At 41.6% G+C, this 20,643-nt stretch overlaps 1 protein-coding gene across 1 annotated transcript in view; it reads left to right on the top strand.

The window, feature by feature from the left end:
- The window catches only part of LOC104409830 (disheveled-associated activator of morphogenesis 2-like), a gene marked incomplete at its 5' end in the record, with an annotated part of 73,042 nt that overhangs the window by 34,017 nt on the left and 18,382 nt on the right, over positions 1–20,643 (top strand). The window contains 7 exons of the mRNA XM_010019825.1: positions 924–1,031; positions 3,799–3,831; positions 8,045–8,151; positions 16,804–16,888; positions 18,263–18,369; positions 19,088–19,176; positions 19,914–20,082. Of these exons, the coding sequence (XP_010018127.1) occupies positions 924–1,031; positions 3,799–3,831; positions 8,045–8,151; positions 16,804–16,888; positions 18,263–18,369; positions 19,088–19,176; positions 19,914–20,082 (698 nt within the window). The remainder of the gene's footprint in view (positions 1–923; positions 1,032–3,798; positions 3,832–8,044; positions 8,152–16,803; positions 16,889–18,262; positions 18,370–19,087; positions 19,177–19,913; positions 20,083–20,643) is intronic.

Consider the following 20,643-nt stretch of genomic DNA (forward strand, 5'->3'; position numbering starts at 1 on the left):
AGCTTGTCCCCACAACATGCACCTTAACAGTCAGTAGAAAGAAGAAGGTAGTTCAATCTTTGAGTCTTCTTTGCCAGCAAGGACATCCCAAGGCCTTCTGCTAGTTTAGGATGACTGCTGATTAGCTGGTTTGAGTATCGCAAGAGCTTATTTGGTCCAGAGCTGGTGAACAGCAAAGTTGAAGGAGTGTCTGTCTCCCTCCATGCTAGAATTCTCTGGCATTCAGGATGATATATCACCTGAGCTGTGGACATTTCCAGTTAGTGCGGATGATGCGCTTTCAGAGATCTGGGTATCGTTTGTGGCTATCTGAGTCAACAAAGAACTCATGTAGACAGGGGAGATCATGTAATAGGAAATAATTAGACTTCAAAGTCTCAGGGCCTTAAAAGTAGAATAAAATAAAACCTTAAACTACTTTCACAGGCAGGCAGGATGGAAACCACACACGCTTTGGGCTTTACAACAGAACCTGGCAAAATCTGCAGAAAGGAAGATGTGTCTGGGGTTTGTCATGCATCAATGCCCTTCCTAAGCTAAGTGTTATCACTAAGAAGTGATAACACTTCTTTCAGCATGAACACAATGATTGTCACAGACAGATGGACTCTCTTGAAAGGGAATGTACTGTGGGATCATGGATACTGCATGAGATGTGGTCTGCTGGTCTTGGAATGTGCCCTTTCATCAGAGGCTTGCTGTGATAAAAAGTACAAAATGCTGAGTATGTTTTAAAAAAAAAAAAAAGACACCACTAATTTTTTCTTCTTTGACTTTTGAAACAAAATGTGTCCTCTAACATGACAGCAGTAGTACGTAGGAATATGGCCAGTGAGCAGGAGAGAATGAGCTGTCCAAATGGGATTGGATGTTCTTAGCTAGAAGCTTTTGCTGTCTCATTAAAATATGACCTTTTCTTTCAGGAGAGGATCCATGGCACAATCTGGAATGAGATTGATGATTTAAAAGCATTCAAGGTGCTGGATCTAGAAGATTTTGAAAAGATGTTCTCTGCATATCAGAGACACCAGGTAAGGGTGAACTCATCCACAGCTTGTTTTCCTTGAATTTCTAGAGGAGGAAGGATCTGGGTCCTTGTCCACCTGCAGTCAGGCTGCATCACTTGCTGCTCTGCTAGTGTTCAGAAAAAATCACAAAAGAACTGAGGAGGACATATAGGGCAGAGTATAACCTGTTATCAACATACTTCATGCTAATGGGCAGCTCTCAGAGACAACAGCTCCCAACGGATAATGCTCTATTTGATCTCAGCAGCGATTGGCTTCCAAAAGCTCCTGAGCTTTACATTCATGTTTTACATTCATGCCTGATCTTTCTATTTCTCCCATTCATCCAGAGTGAAAGTCTGTAGTTGCCCGAATACTGAGCAAGGTGACCGAATTAGCTGTCTTTGGCTTTGTCTATTTTTATTTAAACAGCCAACTGACCCAGCTGGCTAAGTGACAGAAACTGGCTGAATTACAGATTATAACACAAACAGCATACTTAAAAGCAGCCATTTATTACAATGTCTTTTTTCCCTTCCCCTTTTTCTTGGAAAACAAGTCACCTTCAATCTGTCTATCTCCGTTGAATGTGATATAGCAGGAGAGGGATTGTACTTTCACTCTCTGAACTCCCCCAGCTTTCCTTTGCTTTTGGAATATGTTTGGAGAAATTCAATCTTTTGTACTCTGCAGAACTGGGTCATTGCTCTGAAGTTTTAGGAAAAGACACGGACATGATTGCTATAAGCAGCTTTTATGATTAAGCATTGCAGTGATACCTACTTTGTTAACTTATACAGTACCTTAAAATTAACAAACATCTTGTCGTTGGACTTTTCATCTGTCGTCTTGTCTCTCTTATTTTTCTATTTAGTCAAATAAACATAATAACTCTTTTGATTTACTAGCTCACAGCCACATAGATAAGCATCCTGACTTGAACTGTGAAGAATATGATGTTGCCTGTTGTATGAGAGATTTCATTTCTCATTCTGCTCCTACAAATAGCTGCTGCTATATCAGTGGGTCCCTCTTTCTTTCTGAAACAAGAACTTAGTTCTCAGAGGGGAAGAAAGGCACTTGAAACTTCAGTGCTATTACAAGGATGGATTTAGACCCTGTGCCAACAGCTTAGCTTAGCTATGGTGGTGAGCTGCAAGTTGTCTTTCAGGTAGCCAGACTGTCATCTGTGCACGAGTAGCCACTGCAGCATCAAGATACTATTCCAATGTTTCAGGTGCAAACAATGCAGCTTCCTCACTAGAAATGACCTTGTGAAGCCTTGCTTCCTTTGGGCCCCAAAATCCAAAGCCAAAGCTGTCCTGGTCTGCCGACTCTTAGCTGGAATCATAATATTTATGGCAGTGTTACCGATCACTGAAAAGCAACCTGGCCTATTCAACCATAAACTAACCTGACCCTTACTCCTACCTACTGGAATGGAGCCACCATTTCAGGGTGACCTCCAAGGGTCTCAGAACAGTTCTCTTCCATCCTCAATAAACACATTTTATGATGGTGGCTCCAAACGCTAGAGTATCACTTATGTAAGCTACTCATATTTTTGTGTAGTTAGGTATATTGCTGCTCTTCCAGCTTTTGCTAAGTATTTTGATGGTTTGGGTTTTTTGGTGGGTTTTGTCATGTGTGTGTCTCCCCTCCCCCCCAGTATGCCACTATCATTACTTTACATGATAATTTCTTTTTCATTCATACTTGCTCCATGTGAAGAGGATTCCAATCAACAAGCCCTTATCAATTTTCTTTATTTTTATTTTTTAAAGGCCAGGCCACCAAAATTGCTTTTGAATCCAAAGCTAATCAGAACTTCTTTTTTTATTTTTGGAAATATCCCACTCTGGCCAAGTATGTATTCTCCCTGGGTTTGTGACTTTTAAACTTCATCTAAATGTAAAGAAAAATGTCAGTGCAAAGCCCTGATCTTTTGCATTTTAAATGTTGAATGAGTACAGATAAAGACATTTCTTTCTTTGCTGCTAATAACATGATCTTCATATTTTTTTCCAGTTTCATTTACATTAAACTGCTTTTCGTTCTTCTTCATTTTGTTAATGACAAAGGGTCTCTTCTCCTCTCCAGTGTATTGTTTTTAGTGGTTATGAGGGAAAGTAAAATTGTCCAGCGTACAGAAAGCTGGACCAGGAATTCTCATATTTGTCTTTTGAGCTTGCTCCAATCTTGCTGTGTAATACTGACCTTTTGATTCCGTATATCTGCTGTTTTCCTGGAGTATGGAACATGTTATGAAATAGTTGGTGTCTGTCACCCAGTAGTGCTGTAAGGCTGTTCTGGTGGTTACAGAGTATTTTCAAAATACTTGGATGTAAGTTATTAAAGGGTATAATGTGCCATTGAAACAAGTTGTTACTAACAGTGGCAAACTGTGCCTGTGCATCGGGAGAGGAGAACTGACCCTCAAGTTTTAACCTTAGCAGTTCTTTCAGTAAGGCTCCAGAATAGATTTGTAAAGGTATTTAAGCATTATGCTAGTAAATATTTAAAGACCTAAGAGATTAATATTTGGAGACTGAATTTATTCTTTTCAGAAAAGACCTTGAATTCGTAGTTCCCCTGCATCTGCTGATATAAAATATGCAAAGAAATGCTGAAATACCTTTGAACCACCTGGGCCAATATTACTTGCTAAGCATTTTATTCTCTTAGAAAACTGTGTGTTTAAATTCAGCTGCCTTGTTAAACTTGGTATCTTTCTATGTGACTAATTTTGGCATGTTTCCTTCTTCATTATTTGTGGCTGCTGCCTGCATAGGACCTGCTAACTAACCCCTCCTCCTGTAAGCAGGTGAGTATCATTTTCTGCCTCCTGATCTTCTTGCAGGGTGTGGGAAGGGGAAGTCCTGCACCATGCCATTATGGGGTCATCACTCATCTCATGCTACTCTTTCATATGCTCTTGCATCTCTCCTTTCTGGGCGGGGAAGGTGGTACAAAGAATTCCTTTAGTTGTGGTAGCTCTGATATAGGAAGTAGTTCCTGTTCTTTCACTATAACCTCACTATGGTTTTTGCTGGTGTCTGTAGTCCCCTTTTTGGTGATCCAGAGGAAAAAAAGCAGGGACAAAGTAGAATGTGAATTTGAACTCTTTCTTAACCAAAATAATAGTCTCTAGTGGAGAACAAAAAGGGGTCTCAGGGACCCTTTACTCCCACTGTTGTCATCTGTGATCCATATGCTTTGTACGGTATTGAAGTCTCCAGATGTATTCACTAGCCACAGACTTTCTGATAAAGACAATCTTTCTGTAAAACTGGACTTTGGTTGGGCAGAAGGATTTGTGCCAGCTGAGGAGCAGAAGGGTTAGACTGCAAGAAAGCCTACTTCATTTCAGACTGCTGAAACCTTCAGAAAGTTCAGCAAAAGGCTGAAATGTTATTTTAGATGAGGTAGAAATATCAGCCTGCCCACACCTCTTCAAGCTGCCTACCTCTATGCAAAACTCTTGGCAACACTTTTAAGAAGAGCAATGATTTCAGAAGAGAGTTGTTCAGATGTCATCACAACTGTCTCTGGTGGCTTCAGAAGAAAGTAGTCCTCACCCTGAGTGCTCAGGGAGCTGTATTTGGAAAACCTAGTCATGAGGTGTGGCTAATACCTGGCTCTGGGATATTTACTTTATTTTTTATCTTACTACTTTACTTTTTGTCTGCTTTCATCATGGCAGCACTCACCATGAAACAAGTCAATAGGGTAGAAATAGTTCCCTAAAGTATTGATAATTACTGGAACCTAAGGTGCTGCCATTGTAGCAGACTGCAAGTTCTGCAGCTGACTAAAATCGAACTGTATTTGAAACAGGGCAGCAAGACAATGAACACATTCCACATGTCTAGTCATTCCAGCACTGAAATTTTAGTTGATTTTTTTATTTTGCAATTAAAATCTCAAATCTGAAATGCCCTTTGAGGCACGTAACATAATACTATCCCAGGTGGAAAGTTGGTAAAGAACGATGTGATTAAAAATTTAGATCTTGTCTGTCAGGTTGACAAGAGCTCCAACTATTCTCACTTTGTATGCTTGGCCTATCTCACTTAAGCTAGTCACTACTGCCCTCTTGCTCCTCTTTTTCTGTGTCTAAGAAAATGCAGATAGTCCATGTGCAATCTGTTTTCCTTCAGCTAAGCTTGGAATCTGGCTCCGGTAATACCTGAGGCTTCTTCATCTGCTTTTGCTTACACACAATTTCAAGTATCTATAAATATCTCTCTCCTCAATATGAGTTGAAGAGAATGTATTTTTAGATGAGACTAGCCCACTCCTTATGACCGAGGAATGGGCCATGTCTGAATAGTTCAAGTTATTAATCTGCGTTGAACCTTGTGGGTTGGGGAGCTGGAAATGGCATGGAGACTATTATACCAATCCCTGCTACACTGCTTTAGGGGAAGCTGTCTAAATCCCCACACCACTGCAACAGCCAAACCTTGAAACAATTTGGTTTTTGCCTTGGGATGGGTGCTGGTTAACACTAACCAGGTGTCCTAGTTTGCAAACATTAGCTAGTGAGGAGGGACAGTGCAGCTTTTAAGCCAAAAGCACAGACCAACAAGTCTTGCCTTCAACAGCTGCCTAGCTCCCCATTCCCCTGTCTTCCTCCTCACAAACTGAAGAAATTCATAAGAACTTGGACATCTCTACATGTCAGATTATTCTGGGAGTGCCCTACTTTTGGTATTGTTAGTTATTCTCTCAGAAATAATAAACTTACTCACTACCCAATTTTTCCTTTTTTGGAGACACTTTTGAAGGGACCTTAAAGCTCACCTAGTTCCAACCCCCCTACCACAGGCATGGACACCTTCCACTAGACCAGGTTGCTCCAAGCCCTGTCCAACCTGGCCTTGAGCACTGCCAAGGATGGGGCAGCCACAAGTTCTCTGGACAATCTGTTCCAGTGTCTCACCACCCTCATAGTGAAAAATTTCTTCCTAATATCTAATTTAAACCTACCCTCTTTCAGCTTAAAGCCATTCCCCCTTGTCCTGTTACTACATGCCCTTGTAAAAAGTATTCATATTTCTTGTAAACCCCCTTTAGGCACTGGAAGGCTGATGTAAGGTCTCCGCAGAGCCTTTTGTTCTCCAGTCTGAACAAGCCCAGCACTCTCACCTGTCTCCATAGCAGAGGTGCTCCAGCCTTCTGAGCATCTTTGTGGCCTTTTGCTGGACTTGCTCGAGTAGGTCGAAGTCCTTCTTGTGTCGCGGGCCACCATACTGGAGGTGGGGTCTCATGAGAGTGGAGTAGAGGGGGAGAATCACCTCCCTTGACCTGCTGGCTGTGCTCCTTTTGATGCAGCCCAGCGTATGGTTGGCTTCCTGGTCTTCAAGTGCACGCTGCTGGGTTGTGTCGAGCTTTTTGTCAACCAACATCCCCAAGTCCTTCTCCTCAGGGCTGCTCTCAATCCATTCTTTGTCCAGCCTGTAGCTGTGATTGGGATTTCCCCAGTCCAGGTGCAGGACCTTGTACTTGGCTTTTCTGTCAAGCTAGACACTTTGGGCACATTCAGCAGAACCATTATGTTCATTTCTTCAGCTGGTGCATTGTACCTGCTTGTAAATGCCACTTAGTACTGGTGGTGGCTCACTGCAGAACATTTGGACGTGGTTGTATGAATCCTTTGAATATCCAGGAACAACACAGGTTTGTTGTAGCTGATTAAATGGCAACTAGCAATATGAATCTCCAATTAACATTTAACTCTCAAATCTCTTGGGTGTCAATATCTCTTGGAGTGGATTAGGCTTGCTGATATAAGTAAACTTTGAGCTGTAGAAACTTGAGTCCTGGAAGAGAATTCTGGGAAGCACCACTACATGCTTGTCATGATCTTACACCTTTCCCTGGGTGTCTGCTGTTGACCACTCTTGCAGACAATATACTGGGGTAGATAGACCTTTTGATCTAACTCAGCATGCTTGCTGTTACATCCTAAGAAAGAAGTCACGTTGCTGATTTGATAGGTGCAGTCAAAGCTAGATTATACTGGTAGATCTCAAAATCTCCGGGCATGACACTATGGATATCATGGAAAGGTATTTTTTACTGGCAGGTAGGTGGGAAAATAAAAAACTGTCCTGTTTCCAATTCCCACTTTTCTGTTAGCGACTAGAGTGCTATTATCCAGGATTGACACCTTTTATCATTACCTCTACTTCCCCTTAAGGAATGGTGTTAGAAGATACTCAAACTAACTACAGAAAGCCAATCTCTGGAAGTAGAATAAATCCCGTTGCTTTGATATGTAGGCAGGACAAGGAGACAGACACTTTGGGATGATCAGACTGGATTTGCAAATAGTTTCTCTCTGTGTGCTGTGACAAACATTTTGGATGGGGTTTTCTTTTTTTTTTTTGTTTTTCTCCACGTGATGAGTTTGGCAATGGGGATATGCCAAAGAGAACTTTGAAAAAGGGTGGTTTCTGTATGATTAAAAGTATTAATTTAAAAAGGAGAAGCTAGTTCAGATGTAGATGTTGCCCATTTAGTGAGATATATTTAGTAAGATAAATGCCATCTCACTGTTGTATCTCTCATATAAGATGGTTTGGACAGGTCCAGTGTCAGCCTTAAGAGATGATGGCAGGATTTTTCCTGATTGTGCTGCAGCCTTTAAGAATCCTGTGTAACGTCTGCAGGAGATATCTGCTGAAGGATTTCCTGTGACAGCAGTGGGCTTTACCGTAATGTGCCCAATTTTCTTGTTACGCCAGTTTTGTATGTTAACATAATAATGTAACTGTTGGTAGAGTCCAATAGGTCAGAATCAGGTCCAGTATTTGTTATCAAAGGTGATCTCACAGGTGTTAATGAGTGGCTTCTGTTTCTCTAGTAACAGAATCTACCTACATGTTTTCTGCCCTTCTCTCATTTTCTCACCATGTGGGTGGATTTTCCCAGGCTGGGATGGGTTTTGTTCATTACACTCAGCTAAGCCTTATCAGTCTTGAGTGAAACGTAATAGTGATTGTTTTCCCTCCCTTTTGAATTTTATGCAGAAAGAGATGGGTTCAACTGAAGACCTTTACCTCTCCACACGAAAAGTGAAAGAGCTTTCTGTGATTGATGGCAGGAGAGCCCAGAACTGTGTCATTCTCCTTTCCAAGTAAGTGTGCTAAGCCTTAGCTCATAGGGTATGCCATGGTCAATGTAGAGGCAAGAGGGGATGGAATTAAACAAATTGACATATTTCTTTTCCCAACTAGAACTGCTTTCTAATACCTGCAGAGCTTCAGAGAAACCTCTCATGCAGTGTCATAAAAACGTGTCTTTCTGAAGTATTAGCTCACTTAATAAACATATACACACACACATTTTGTGCTTTAAACAGATAAGCATCAAGGTGTATCTGAAGATTCATCACCAGAAAAGTATCAGAAATCATAGGTAAATGAAAGCAGTACTTTGGCAGTGCTTGTTCTTTACTCTTAAGTGGTATGTCCCCTCATGTCATTTATCTCTGTTGTGTATGTTTCTTTCTAAATGTTGCTCTGAGCATCTCCCTGGAATACAGCAGAGCTGAGGGTGATGTTCATCTTTGTAGTTTTTGATATTTGGTATGAAAAGTGGTAAATGTAAGAAGACATATTCAAGAATAAGGTCTCGTATTTGTAAATTAGGTTTTGGAAGCCAGGAGTTGCCTTTGCATGTTCCTGCGATGACTAATGCCTTCAAATGCTGTGACATCAGGGCCCTCTATATGCTTTTCATGTCTTTCTGCCAACATGAGTACTGGGCTTGATGTCTATCACTAAATATCAAATTTGTGCAGACAGTGATACACCTGAGGAAGCTGCCTTTCCTACCAGAGGAGGGACAGCAGGGCTGGAGACATAACCTGGGAAAGCTGTGGCAGTACTGAGCAGTACAACTCTGTCACTGATAGTAGAAAATGCAGGTTCATGCAGATGTGGTTGCTTGTCTGCTCTAGCAAGCTAACAGTTAAAAGCAAAGTTGCAGCCAGACCACCAGGACTGGAGTGAGTTCTTTCCATTGCTTAGTGAAACCCATGGAGGCTCTCATTATGCTACTTAGGTGGCATTAGCCTGCATGTCAGCAGGACCCCCACCATCCAAACCAGCAATGAGGGAAGGCTTACATTTCTCTCTCTGCATCAGTTGCCAACATATGTCTTTGCTGGTGTTGGCAGCTAACTGCAGGCTGGGGCAGACAAATGGGGAGGCACTGGGGCAACAGGATTTTCATGATGTTTGGCAGACCTGCTAAATTGTGTGTGAGGTTCAGATTAACTCATATGAGCAGATGGAACGTTTCCTAGAGGTGGTAACATAATGTGTGCAGGTGGCTAGGCTGAAAGGATCCAGGAAGGTGGTCCGTGACTTGGTACAACACTAGATATTTGTTAAAATCTTCTGTCTTCAAAACAATAGCAGTGTGGACAGAAGTGGTATACATTTTTCACCATTCACCTCTTCTGCCATGCAAATCTGGCCCATTCTTGCCAGGGAAATCCTCTGTAAATAGTGAGAAAGGACAGTCTCTGTGGTTTGCCTTCCCTTCTACTGGCTCCAGTAAAGTGGCATGAACTTACACTTCAGGGTACACAGCATGTGTTCATTCTAGGTATGCCATGAAGCCAGTCCACTTCAAGCTGCTAGTCTGGGCTCCAAACAGAGGTGAAAAGTTGTGGTTTGTGACTGCCAATTTCTCCACTAGGAAATATCCTGATCTTACTGTTAGCAGGAATAACATGGATGTTAGAGATTTGGAGAATGAGCTCGCTGTCTCTGAGGAGCCTGCCAATTTACATTGTGCCCTGTTAACTTCACTACACTGTGCTATGGGAAACACCAGTCATGATGGCTATCGCTGTCTTACACCATTTAATGTTTGTGACAGATAGTGTTACACCCAGGATATCAGAAATATATTACAGCATGGCCCAGGGCTGCTATTCCTCCCAAACTTCCCTTTTTAATGCACCTAGGAAAGCAAAGATCTTTGGGAGCTAAAATGGCACCTCTGTGTTTATGCCTTTTTCTGCTATTTGTGCTTATATGGCTCTATTATTAAAGAGAGCAATCAGGCTGCTTGGCTGCAGACAATAATTGAAAGGGTTTTACAACCCCTTTGCAGTTCTTTTTTATTACTCCACATCTTCCTCCTTTACGTTAAGCCCTGAAGGTGAGACCTTCCCAGCTAAATCAGCCCTGGGTGCTGCCATCCCCTTGCTGCTGCTGCAGCATACCTTACACACATGTGCATGTGAGTGTGCACACATGTGCAGTGAGAGAGGATTTCAAACCAGTGACAAAGAGAGTTTGTGCAACCCTGAGCTGCAGCCCCAGCCTTCAGGTTGCCACAGTATCTGCCAACAGCTGTTTCCAATTGACTCTTACTGTGCATATATCCCTGTAGTTTATTCCCCCTTTGTTTACACTAAACTGTCGTGTCCTTTAAAGTAAAATAGCTGCATGGGTTGGGTTTTCTTTCCCTCCACTACTCAAATGTTTTTGTTTTACTAACACTGTGTTAGAAGGGGTCAGGCAGAGCTCATATTTCATATGGTCCAACAAGCCAAAGTGTAGCTAGAATGAGAAATAGATGTCCTTGCTTTCTTTTACAGAGAGACTGGAGCACGGTAGACTGAGAAGAGATGGAAATTGAATTGCTAGTTGATTTTTGCTGACAGTTATCATATTTGTAAGCCTTCCTCCTCGTTCTAATCACTATTTTCATTCAAAAAAAGCTGTGTTTCAAGTAGCTGATAGTAGAATCTTTCAGATTTCCTTCAGTAGAAGGATGCAATTGTCCTTGTTTAATGGAGTATGACAGATCCAAAGTGAAGCTCTGTTCCCTAGGCCAACTGTAAAGGTTTGAATAAGCACAAGATCAGTTTATCTCACAGTATTTCCAGTAGGCCATCATTCAACCAGGACATGGAAGCATCTGTCTGTGGTGAGTCCAGCTGCGCAGGTGAGACCAGCTTCAAATCTGGCTTTCTTAATGGTGTTCCCAACATACAGCTATTTGTGTCACAGTGGAAATCTGCTATCCCTCATGGATTTCATGATGTCTTCAGTTTCTGCCAGGCTGGAGATTTACTGTCAGACCTGTGTGGTCTGGAAGAGCCATCCCACATCCCTGCCTTCACCTAGCAGCTGGAAATTTCTGTGACCTCTCTCACCAGCATGGCTTCTCCCTGCCTCCATTACTTAAGGAGAGGATAGTATTTTCACTGTTCTAGTGTTTTCGTTGTACCATATCTTTAAATGTTCTTGCAGAACATGCTTAAGATGTATCGCTTAATGTCATGCTCTGTGAAATGCTCTGGAGAGGTGCAGTTCTGTGAGAGACATTGCTGAGGAGAAAGCTCAATGAATACTTATAGAACTCTTTTGTGCAAGTTATTGTGCATGAATTCCAGCAAAATCATTATGTCAGTGTTCTCCTGAGATGTGTTTGTTATTCCTGTGGCCGAGCTAGTCAGCAGTAACCCTCTCAAGAGGCTGGAAACAGCAGGAGTGCTAGCAAAATGTCATAAAACCAGTAGTAGCAAAAGGCAGAACCTGACCACACAAAACCAGTTTTAAATGTATGTCAGTAGATAGATACTAGCAGGCAGTTTTACCAAATGTGGTTTTCATGACTGTTGATTCAAACACCTGTAAATAAGGGAGAAGAAAAAGGATTTGTGCAATGTTTGCAACCAGAATACTAAGACTAAGTATTTCTCTCACATACCTGTGCCTCCTCAGTGCTTCTAAAACCATCCAGTTCAGACATTAAGAGGACAAGCTATTTGGCCATTGTCAGTCTCGGTGTACTGCCAGTGCTGTGCACCCAGTCCCTCTGTGCCTTTCTGCCATGTGGCAATGCAGTGTTCATCCTTATTTAAAGGTAGATTCCAAGCAACATGATTTTGGAGTACAGAAACAGCTCATTAGACTTAGCAGTTCAGTTCCTCAGTGTGATGTCTTGAAAAACACTATGCAATAACCACTGCCTCCTGGGTTTCTGGAGAGATTTTCTGGTTTTAAACTAAGGTCCACAATAAATGGCTTTATCTGCTATTCTGAGTATGATGAACTCCAAGGTTAAATTGAACGTGTCAGTACCATCCTGCATTAGATCACAACTAGGAACTGATATGTAGGGTTGTGATAAAGGATGAACCACTGCCTCATCAATATGTCATTGTAATTTCAGTATTCCCAAGTTTGACCCTGCTTCGCTCTGCTTGGCATAGAAAGACAGCCATCCCCACACCCTTACTGGTAGAAAATGGAGCATATTTGGATGCAAAGTAGCTTGGTCATTCATGAGCTTTTGCTGAAGGGAAAAAAAAAAAGCCTGTTTCTTTATGCACTTAGCAGAATACTTTCACAGTGAAGTGCTGAAAAGGCACTGGTGGATTTTTTTTCCAATGTGTTGCTATAATCGTGTAAGATGTACCTGGTAAAATGTCCCAACCGTTGTCCCTCAAAGGTTAAGGCAGTATGTTCTTCACCGGCAAGATGAGTTGGCAGCTAAGTGGATGTGAAAAGACTGGCTACATCTTTCTGTCTTCTTAGTGAATGCACAGTTAGTCCAGCCTGACTCCTGAATGCTTCTTCTGGAACACGGAAACATCTTTTCCTGCCTTTATGGGAGAGTGACAATGAGTATTGCCAAAACATAGATATTTAACAGCCCCCAGATTGACAGTTGTACAGAGCCTTAGGAGAGCTCAGGAGTTAAAGTAGTCTTAAGTACCAGTCACAAAGTTCAGGAGTGAAATAACTAGTAGCCTGTGTGAAATGGGTTGTGGAGATGGAAAGTTCTGCAGTCAGTAAAAGCTAACATTTGTGTGAGCTACACAAACTAGCCGAGTATCAATCAATGCCTCTTGCTGTCACATCTACAACTGTTGGCATCTTTTGGAAGCACTGTGGTTCAGTACGGCTTGAAGTAGAAAATGGTCTTGATACATGATAGTCAGTCCCCTTCTCCAATTTAAAAGGAAGAGTGGGATTGTGATCCCTGTGGCGTGGGAGCTTAATGTAGCTGCAACAATACTCCAGGTTCTCTGGTAGTAGGCAAGCATGCTTCTTTCCTAAGAGCTAAGCAAGATCCAAGGAACAAGCCCATGAAGTAACTCAATTTTTCTTCTGAGGGGGAGATGGTTAATGAGCGACAAGTATTCTGCTTTGATCCATGAGAAAGAGGAATGAACGGGGGAGGTTACTGTGAGTTAAATCAATGGGTATATTTAAGGAGGAAAAATGAGCAAGCACTGGATGTCTGTAAGGGAAGTTGATGTAAAACTGCAACATGTCTCCCAGGCATGTTCAGAGTCAGGCTGCCAGCTTTCTCCAAGAGGACGAAACAATAAACCACTTGATGTCTGCAAGTGAAGCTGGTGTTAAATCAGCCGAGGTGTCCTGGGGAGATTAGTGATGAATTACTCTGCAGAGTCAATAGAGATTATTTATGGAGCCAGAGGGGATAGAGGGAGGCAGACTAAGTACCATATCAGAAGTTATTTGGTACTTGTTGAGCTTTAACATTGCTTGAAGATGACTCAAGCAGTTGGACTTCTATATGCTGCCACCAGATGTATGGGTGAGGGAAGAAGGAGGGAGTACTCTCAGTAAAGATCCTTTTCCTTCCTCATCTGACCAGCATCAGGCTGCTGTTGAACAAAACCAGTCAATATCTGTGCTATGAGTGAATGTGCTGCAGCTGAGGAAAGGGGCACTGCACTTTCTTCTGGTCACGTTTACTTCCTGAGTTCTGATGTCAGGATCTGTGAGTTGGTGAGGTGTTGTGCAGAGCAAATACAGCTTGAATTGTGTGCTGTTCTGAATTGAGTTGTCTCCAGCAGCTGGAGGAAAAGTGCCTGGATCTGCAAAGCTTGTAAGAAAGTCATTGCAGACTTTCTTACTGAAATGCAATTTCTGTAGTGTAAATTTTGGGGCCGTAATTCCACTTTAATTTGCTGTCTGTCCCATATGAGTTTTAGGCTCCAAGGGATGCCTCTATTCTGTTCTAAATGGAAAGATTTTACGCATCTGCTTTAGGTTCCTCTTTAATCAGTTCACCTGTTTCTATTTAAAAGCAGCACATCTGTTTCACATTACTGCTGGCCATCTTTAAGATCTACTGCATGGCTGGGCATCAGTTTTGAAAATACAAGGAGAATCATTTTATTAGCAATTCTTTGGCCAGTTATTCAGCCAGTTTCTAAGTGGGAAGATCCCTGTTTTGTGCTGTTGAAGCACAGCTCTTGAAATGCATCCTGCCCCAGAAGATGAACAAGCCCATTATGGAACAGTAAGATTGTTTTGCTGTAAATCCCTCTGTACTTGTAATTGGATTGGTAATAATCTAGGATGCACACCTGCAGGCATTGTGACCCTGTTACAGGCCTGTAAGTGACTAAGTTAAAATGCTTCTCGACAGGGGCCTGGCAAGCTTTCTGCTCCTCTCTACTGTGAGCTAAACCATTCTGCCAGAGGTTTTTCTACTGATGGCAGGGGACAGAATCATCCAAGAAATCAGTGTTTGTATAACCATCTGTCCCGGGGGTTCTCAATTATTTTTGAATGGACGATGTTTTGAAGTGTATTTAGTGCTGATGAATGGCAGCAAACAGAGGAGCTTGGAATCCGAAGTCCTTGAGCTACTGGACAGAACAGCAAATCAGCAATAATACGTGTTGCACCTTCTGTTGACATACCTCAAACTTGTCTGTTTGGTCCTGTTTACTGCCTCCCCAAATGCACACTGGTCAGTTTAGTAATTACTCAAGTTATATGCCTGGAAAAAACCATGAAACTTGCTCTTATTATTTTTTATCCTCACCTAAAGTACCAACAAAATTTACTTCCTCCCTGGTGTTCACGGGTTGACTTCTTACGTCTCCTCTGACAGACTGTGTCTGTTTTACAAAACAAATCTAATGTGCAGACTCCAGATTGCAGAAAATGTAAAGGTGTTCTCTAAAGGAAAAATAACCAACAAAATGTAGCACTTTGAAAACTGCAGGCACCAAATTGTCTGGGCATGTGTATATGTGTCTGCTAGGAGCCAGACCCACACCCACTAATATGCTTCTCAGCCCTCATGTGGTCACAGTGTTTGACCAGTTCACGGTCATACAGCCATGGACTTTACAATTCGTTATTATTAAAGCCAAAAGAAACCCTTCAGGTTTTTTGAGATTGTAGAGTTTTGTGCAGAACCCAATGTTCTGAGGTTTGTTGTTTTGATCCTCAGTCAAACTGGTCATCTAAAGTAAAAAGTTTCCAGCCTTTTCATTGTAAAACATCTAATCCTTATATCTCATACAAGCGTGGCCCATTTATGTAGCTTTTCTGGAATTTCAGTAGCTTTATCTTAGCTGGTATCACTTTGGCCTCTTTGTCAAAAACAGACACAATGACCAGCTAGGAACAGAGCAAGAACAATTAGTTCAGAGGTGTAATATTTAAAAGCTTTTGAATGTCTGCTGATTCATATTTTAGTTTCCAGCTGTTGGTTATATTGAGCAATATTAAAATGTTTTAAGTTTCTTAGATTTAGTAATATTTCCTGTCTGTAAAAATAAAGCTTGCTCTTTTGCTTTTACCTAGTTCCAAAAATATGATTCTATCCAAATGGCAATAGCAATGTGAAATTTCAACATGGAATTTCTTAGTGCTGAAGACAAAAACATTCTGCCTCATGCATCAGCCCATCTCTCATTCACATTTGCATTTTCTCTTTCTGCTGTCAATTAATTATATTGATTGTAGAAGGTCCATGGAGACTGCAGACTTCACTCCTCAATTATTTCTTCTCACGCTTTCCTGCTTTAGTCACAAAATGGAGGTTTTCTTCTGGATAGCCTTTCCTTTATGGTTCGTTTGGTCCTCCCCTACTCTTCTGAAATGACTGATGAGGGTGTCATGGTTGGGGATGGTGGGGTAGAGTTTTTCAGTTGTGCATTTCTTCATTGACATCTGTGCTGAGAACCACCAAGTTCATTTCATGTAATCTATCAAGGAATCTCTCAGTCACAAAATTTGATGACTCCTGTCTGCCCTGGATTTCAAGTGGAGACCTTTAGAAGCTTTTTTTATTGATTTTGTGTTTTGTTGTAACTGATGACCCCTATTCATTGCACACAGATGGGTAGGTAGGGGGGAAGGAGAATGTAATTTTAATACCTCAGATAATGTTAAGAAGCTGTTGTTTTCAGAGCGGTTCTATATTGGATGTGAAGCATGGAAACATGATGCTGTTAATTACTTCTTCAGCTGTGACTGCTGCCAGAGCAAACTTACCTAACACAACCAGTCTTCTTACAAGAAACTCTGTCCTCAGATCTGTAAGGGAAAGAACAGTCCCATTACTTGTTACTCTGGGAGATGCTTTAATATTCACAAGCCGAGGTGTTATGTGGGATTACAGTCACAAGTCACATGGATTCAAGGGGTTTTACTATAGCTAAAAAACTTAATGAGGGAGGTATCTGATATGGAGGAAGTTGGAAGCACTTTCGATCTTTGAGGCTCTGATTGTTCTTAATCATCTAATTTTTGACATCTAATGTTTGATTATCTGAAGAGGATAAAATATATGATCTATAAGATCTCTGCTTTGGAACTGATTCATTCATATTACTAAATAATCTAGAATAACAACTTCATACTACAGTTTTCTGTGGTTCTTTTGTAACTTTTAAGTGCAGCTCTTCAGTCATCCTACTTCCTGAAATTGTCAGTCTCACTTAAGCTTTGCGCTAATGGTCCAATGTTGATACTGTTGAAAGGCTGAAGCTGACTAACGAAGAAATCAGACAAGCAATCTTGAAGATGGATGAACAAGAAGACTTAGCAAAAGATATGCTTGAGCAGGTGAGAAAGCTTGCAATCAGATATATATCTTATTCTTAAGTCCTTCACTGCCTTTTTTTAACCTAAAGTGGATAGATGTACTGGCTCTGCTGACATGTCTACAGATCTGAACTTGGCCCTGTCATGTCACTGGAGCATAAGGAAAGTGTTTCTCCCAATATTGCCAGATATACCTTCTTTATGTAACTGTGTGTCAGGTTGATTTCATAAGTTTTTTTCTTTATGCAAAATATGCATGATTACTGTTGGTATGAGGTTTCTTTTCATGTCCTCTCTTCTTACCTGTGACTTTTCTATAATTTTCCCCATCTATTCTTTATAATGATAATTTTTTTTTTATTGTTCTTTTTTCTTAATCTCCCTTCCCTATCTGCAGCTTTTCCATTGGGAAATGCCATGAACCAGGTCTTTTAAGTCAATGGTTAGAGCTGAGACTAAAAGAGGGTTAGAAATGGTGTCACTGTCTCCTGTCCTCTGCACCTGGTTCGCCTGATAAGTGTGATTCCTTCTTTGTGTGCAGCCACAGTATTTAATCATGTACAAAAAAGCTCTTCCATTTTAAATTTATAGCCTACTTGTTATCTGAATGCTCACAGCTGCCCTAGAGGTCACTGCAAGCTTCTGATACTCCACACTTTTGACTATCACATTTTTGGGGAGTAGGATAAAATATTAAAAAGTAAAAAGCAAAATGCTTGAAATGCCTTGTGAGCAGTTTTTGCGGGTGTGTGCTGAGGCTGTGTGCATGGCAATATTTATAACCATGCTAAAGTACAACTACCACCAGATATGTCAAAAATCTGTCAAAGTATGAGCTTTTAAGGTCAGCATATGAATAGTAGCCAGTGTCAGACACATATCTAGTCACTTGGTTATTGTTTATTGTTTCAGCAGAGTAGGGCAGATCCAAGAGAGAGATAGATGAGGCTTTGTGTGTGCTATAGGATAGGCATGATGAGTACTTCAAACTGAGTGGGACACATCCTGCTCTTTTTGCAGCAATCTAAACTCCAAGTAATGCTGTGGGAATCAAAGTTCTCTCATTACTTCCCCTTGGATAAGTTGCGGTAGCAGTTGGCCTTTAGGATGTAGAAATGGGAAATTCCCCATAGAGTTAAGAATTAATCTAATGGGGTCAGTGAGGGATAAAGACAGAACAGCAAACAAAGGTTTAAAAAAGGTCGGTTTTGTCTCCACAGCTGCACTATTTTGAAGTTACGGTCACATGGCTGAGTCAACCTAATGCTTCTCCATGGTAGCAGAGAAATCTGAGGGCCCTCTGTCTCTCCATCAGGGTGTTTTGTGCTTCACTGTCCCTCTCTCCTTTCCCCTGGACCTCTCATCTCAGTGTTTGGTTTGTGTCTGTTACTCCAGCTGCTGAAGTTCGTTCCTGAAAAGAGCGATACCGACCTGTTGGAGGAGCATAAACACGAAATTGAGCGCATGGCCCGGGCAGATCGTTTTCTCTTTGAAATGAGCAGGTCTGTTTGATACATTATGGGAAAGTGCACGGAGGGCTTCTTGGAAGCAGCTGTAATTGTTATTGAAAATGGGTCATCTGGCACTGAAGGGGAATGTGCAAGAGGTTGTAGGCCAGCATTATACCCTGCATTTGCCAGAAGCCCACAAATGTTACAAATATTTCCATTCATTACACAGACTTTTTATTGATGATAAGCACTCTCCATGCTGTCATTTAAGGACCCGTCCCCTGATGACAAGCTGAAATTTGCCTCTTCTGGCTAAACTTGTTCACAAAAAGGAATTCAGATACAACTATCAGATGTAGTATAGGCAGGGGTCAGGATTTCATATAGATCCCTTTTTCCATAAAGCTATCTCATCTCATCCTCTGACCTTCTTTCTTGTTCCAACTGCTATACCCCTGGTCAGGATTAACATCTTGTTCTGCTAATTGAGATGCAGTTAGCATCTCCCATAAGTCACACATTTTGAAAGTAATGGGAATTCTTGCAGCTGCTTTTCAGTTGTCATCAAAATATGCCTTGAGGTCCTCCATTTTCATAACAAGGTTAATTAGGTAGCATTAGATGTTTGAACTATGTCTGTAATCCCATGCACAGGCTGAGACTTCTGAGACTGAACATCTAACTGTTAGATTACATAGGCAGTATACTGGCCATGGGGTTAGAAGTACAATTCCAGTTTAGTGTTGGCTTTCTTCTGCCCTTCATGCAGGATTGACCACTATCAGCAGCGACTGCAAGCATTATTCTTTAAGAAGAAGTTTCCAGAGAGGCTGGCAGAAGCAAAACCAAAAGTGGAAGGTATGGTTAAAGCTATCGCTAAGAGTTGCATCCAGAGAGGCTTGTCTTCAAAGGAGGTGCTATTACATGTGTGCTATCGTTGTGGAGGCAGTGGGTCTGAGGCATGCCATGTGCTAAGAAATGAATTCTGTTTGACATTCGTCTTGCACCCCTTGGATTAATGAAGTAATTTTCATGACTGTAAATATGACCTGTCAGATGTGACAATGTGTTACCAGGCTGTGCTGAGCTGCCAAAAGGTTTAATGGCCTTTCTGTGCAGGTCAGCCTTCCCTTCCCACCCTCAAGTCCTTGTACGTTCCCTCTCCTTGGGGTAGTCAGAAGACATGCCTCAGGGCAATGTGTGACTTACAAGGAGGGAGGTGTATGGCTTCTGCACCATATCCATGGTTATTGCAGGGAAGAGGTGAGTGTATCCAAATCTGAATTTTCAGATGATCTCGAGCCTTCCCCCTGTTCTCACTAGCTATGTTGTTAGAGTGTGAGGTCCAGGAGCACAGCCTTGCTCCTGGGTTCATATGAGCATCCTGCAGTCTAGATGTAGTGCATCTTCCTTCCTGTTCTCCTGGTTCTGGGCGTGTGGGTGCAGGAAGGACAATATACATACAGACTGTGTGGCAGCATTTGCTGGGCAATAGTCAGATGGGCATTTTAGGGTACTTCAAATTACAGGGTCCAGCATGTTAAAAACAGCCACTGTGCACAATAACCTGTTCTTTTTTTATTTCCTCTTTCAAGCCATTCTTCTGGCATCCAAAGAACTCATCCGAAGCAAGCGTTTGAGGCAACTCCTGGAGGTAGTTCTGGCCTTCGGGAATTATATGAACAAGGGCCAAAGGGGAAGTGCTTATGGCTTCAAAGTCTCCAGCCTGAACAAAATTGCAGATACCAAATCCAGCATAGACAGGTACGCTAGAAGGCTGTAAATGAGTTAGTTACTATGCTGCTGCATTTCTTATCATAGTAATGAAAGCAGGTTTTGTTTTGTTTTTTATCTCTGTAAACCATTTAAAATAATGTTAGATTTGGCATTTAAATAGTGTTTTTCACTCTAAAAGATCCTGCAGCAGTTAAGACCAGCTATTAACACAGCACTCAAGTTCTGCTGTTTCTTTGGATATTGCACATCTGTTGTTGGATTGTGTTTCTGCAACACTATGCAAAGATGACAAAAGTAGTATTTCACAAATAACTGAAATAAGTTTGGGGGGAGGGAGGATTTGTATGGAATTTGCCCTTTATACCAAAGCTTTATGGCCGTGGCTTTGCTAAAAAGAAAACACAAAAAAACTCTGACCACAGTTTTATGTCTCCTGTGAAACATGGCATATGTTTCTGATGCAGGACTGTCCTGGGTTCAGCTACAGCAGTCATTTTTTTTTCTCCTTCTTAGTAGCTGGTGCAGTGCTGTGTTTTTGACTTTCAGCCTGGGAACAATGCTGATAACACCGATGTTTTTAGTTGTTGC

The sequence above is a fragment of the Nestor notabilis genome, unplaced genomic scaffold (genome assembly GCF_000696875.1).
Source record: "Nestor notabilis isolate BGI_N333 unplaced genomic scaffold, ASM69687v1 scaffold328, whole genome shotgun sequence".
NCBI lineage: Eukaryota > Metazoa > Chordata > Aves > Psittaciformes > Psittacidae > Nestor > Nestor notabilis.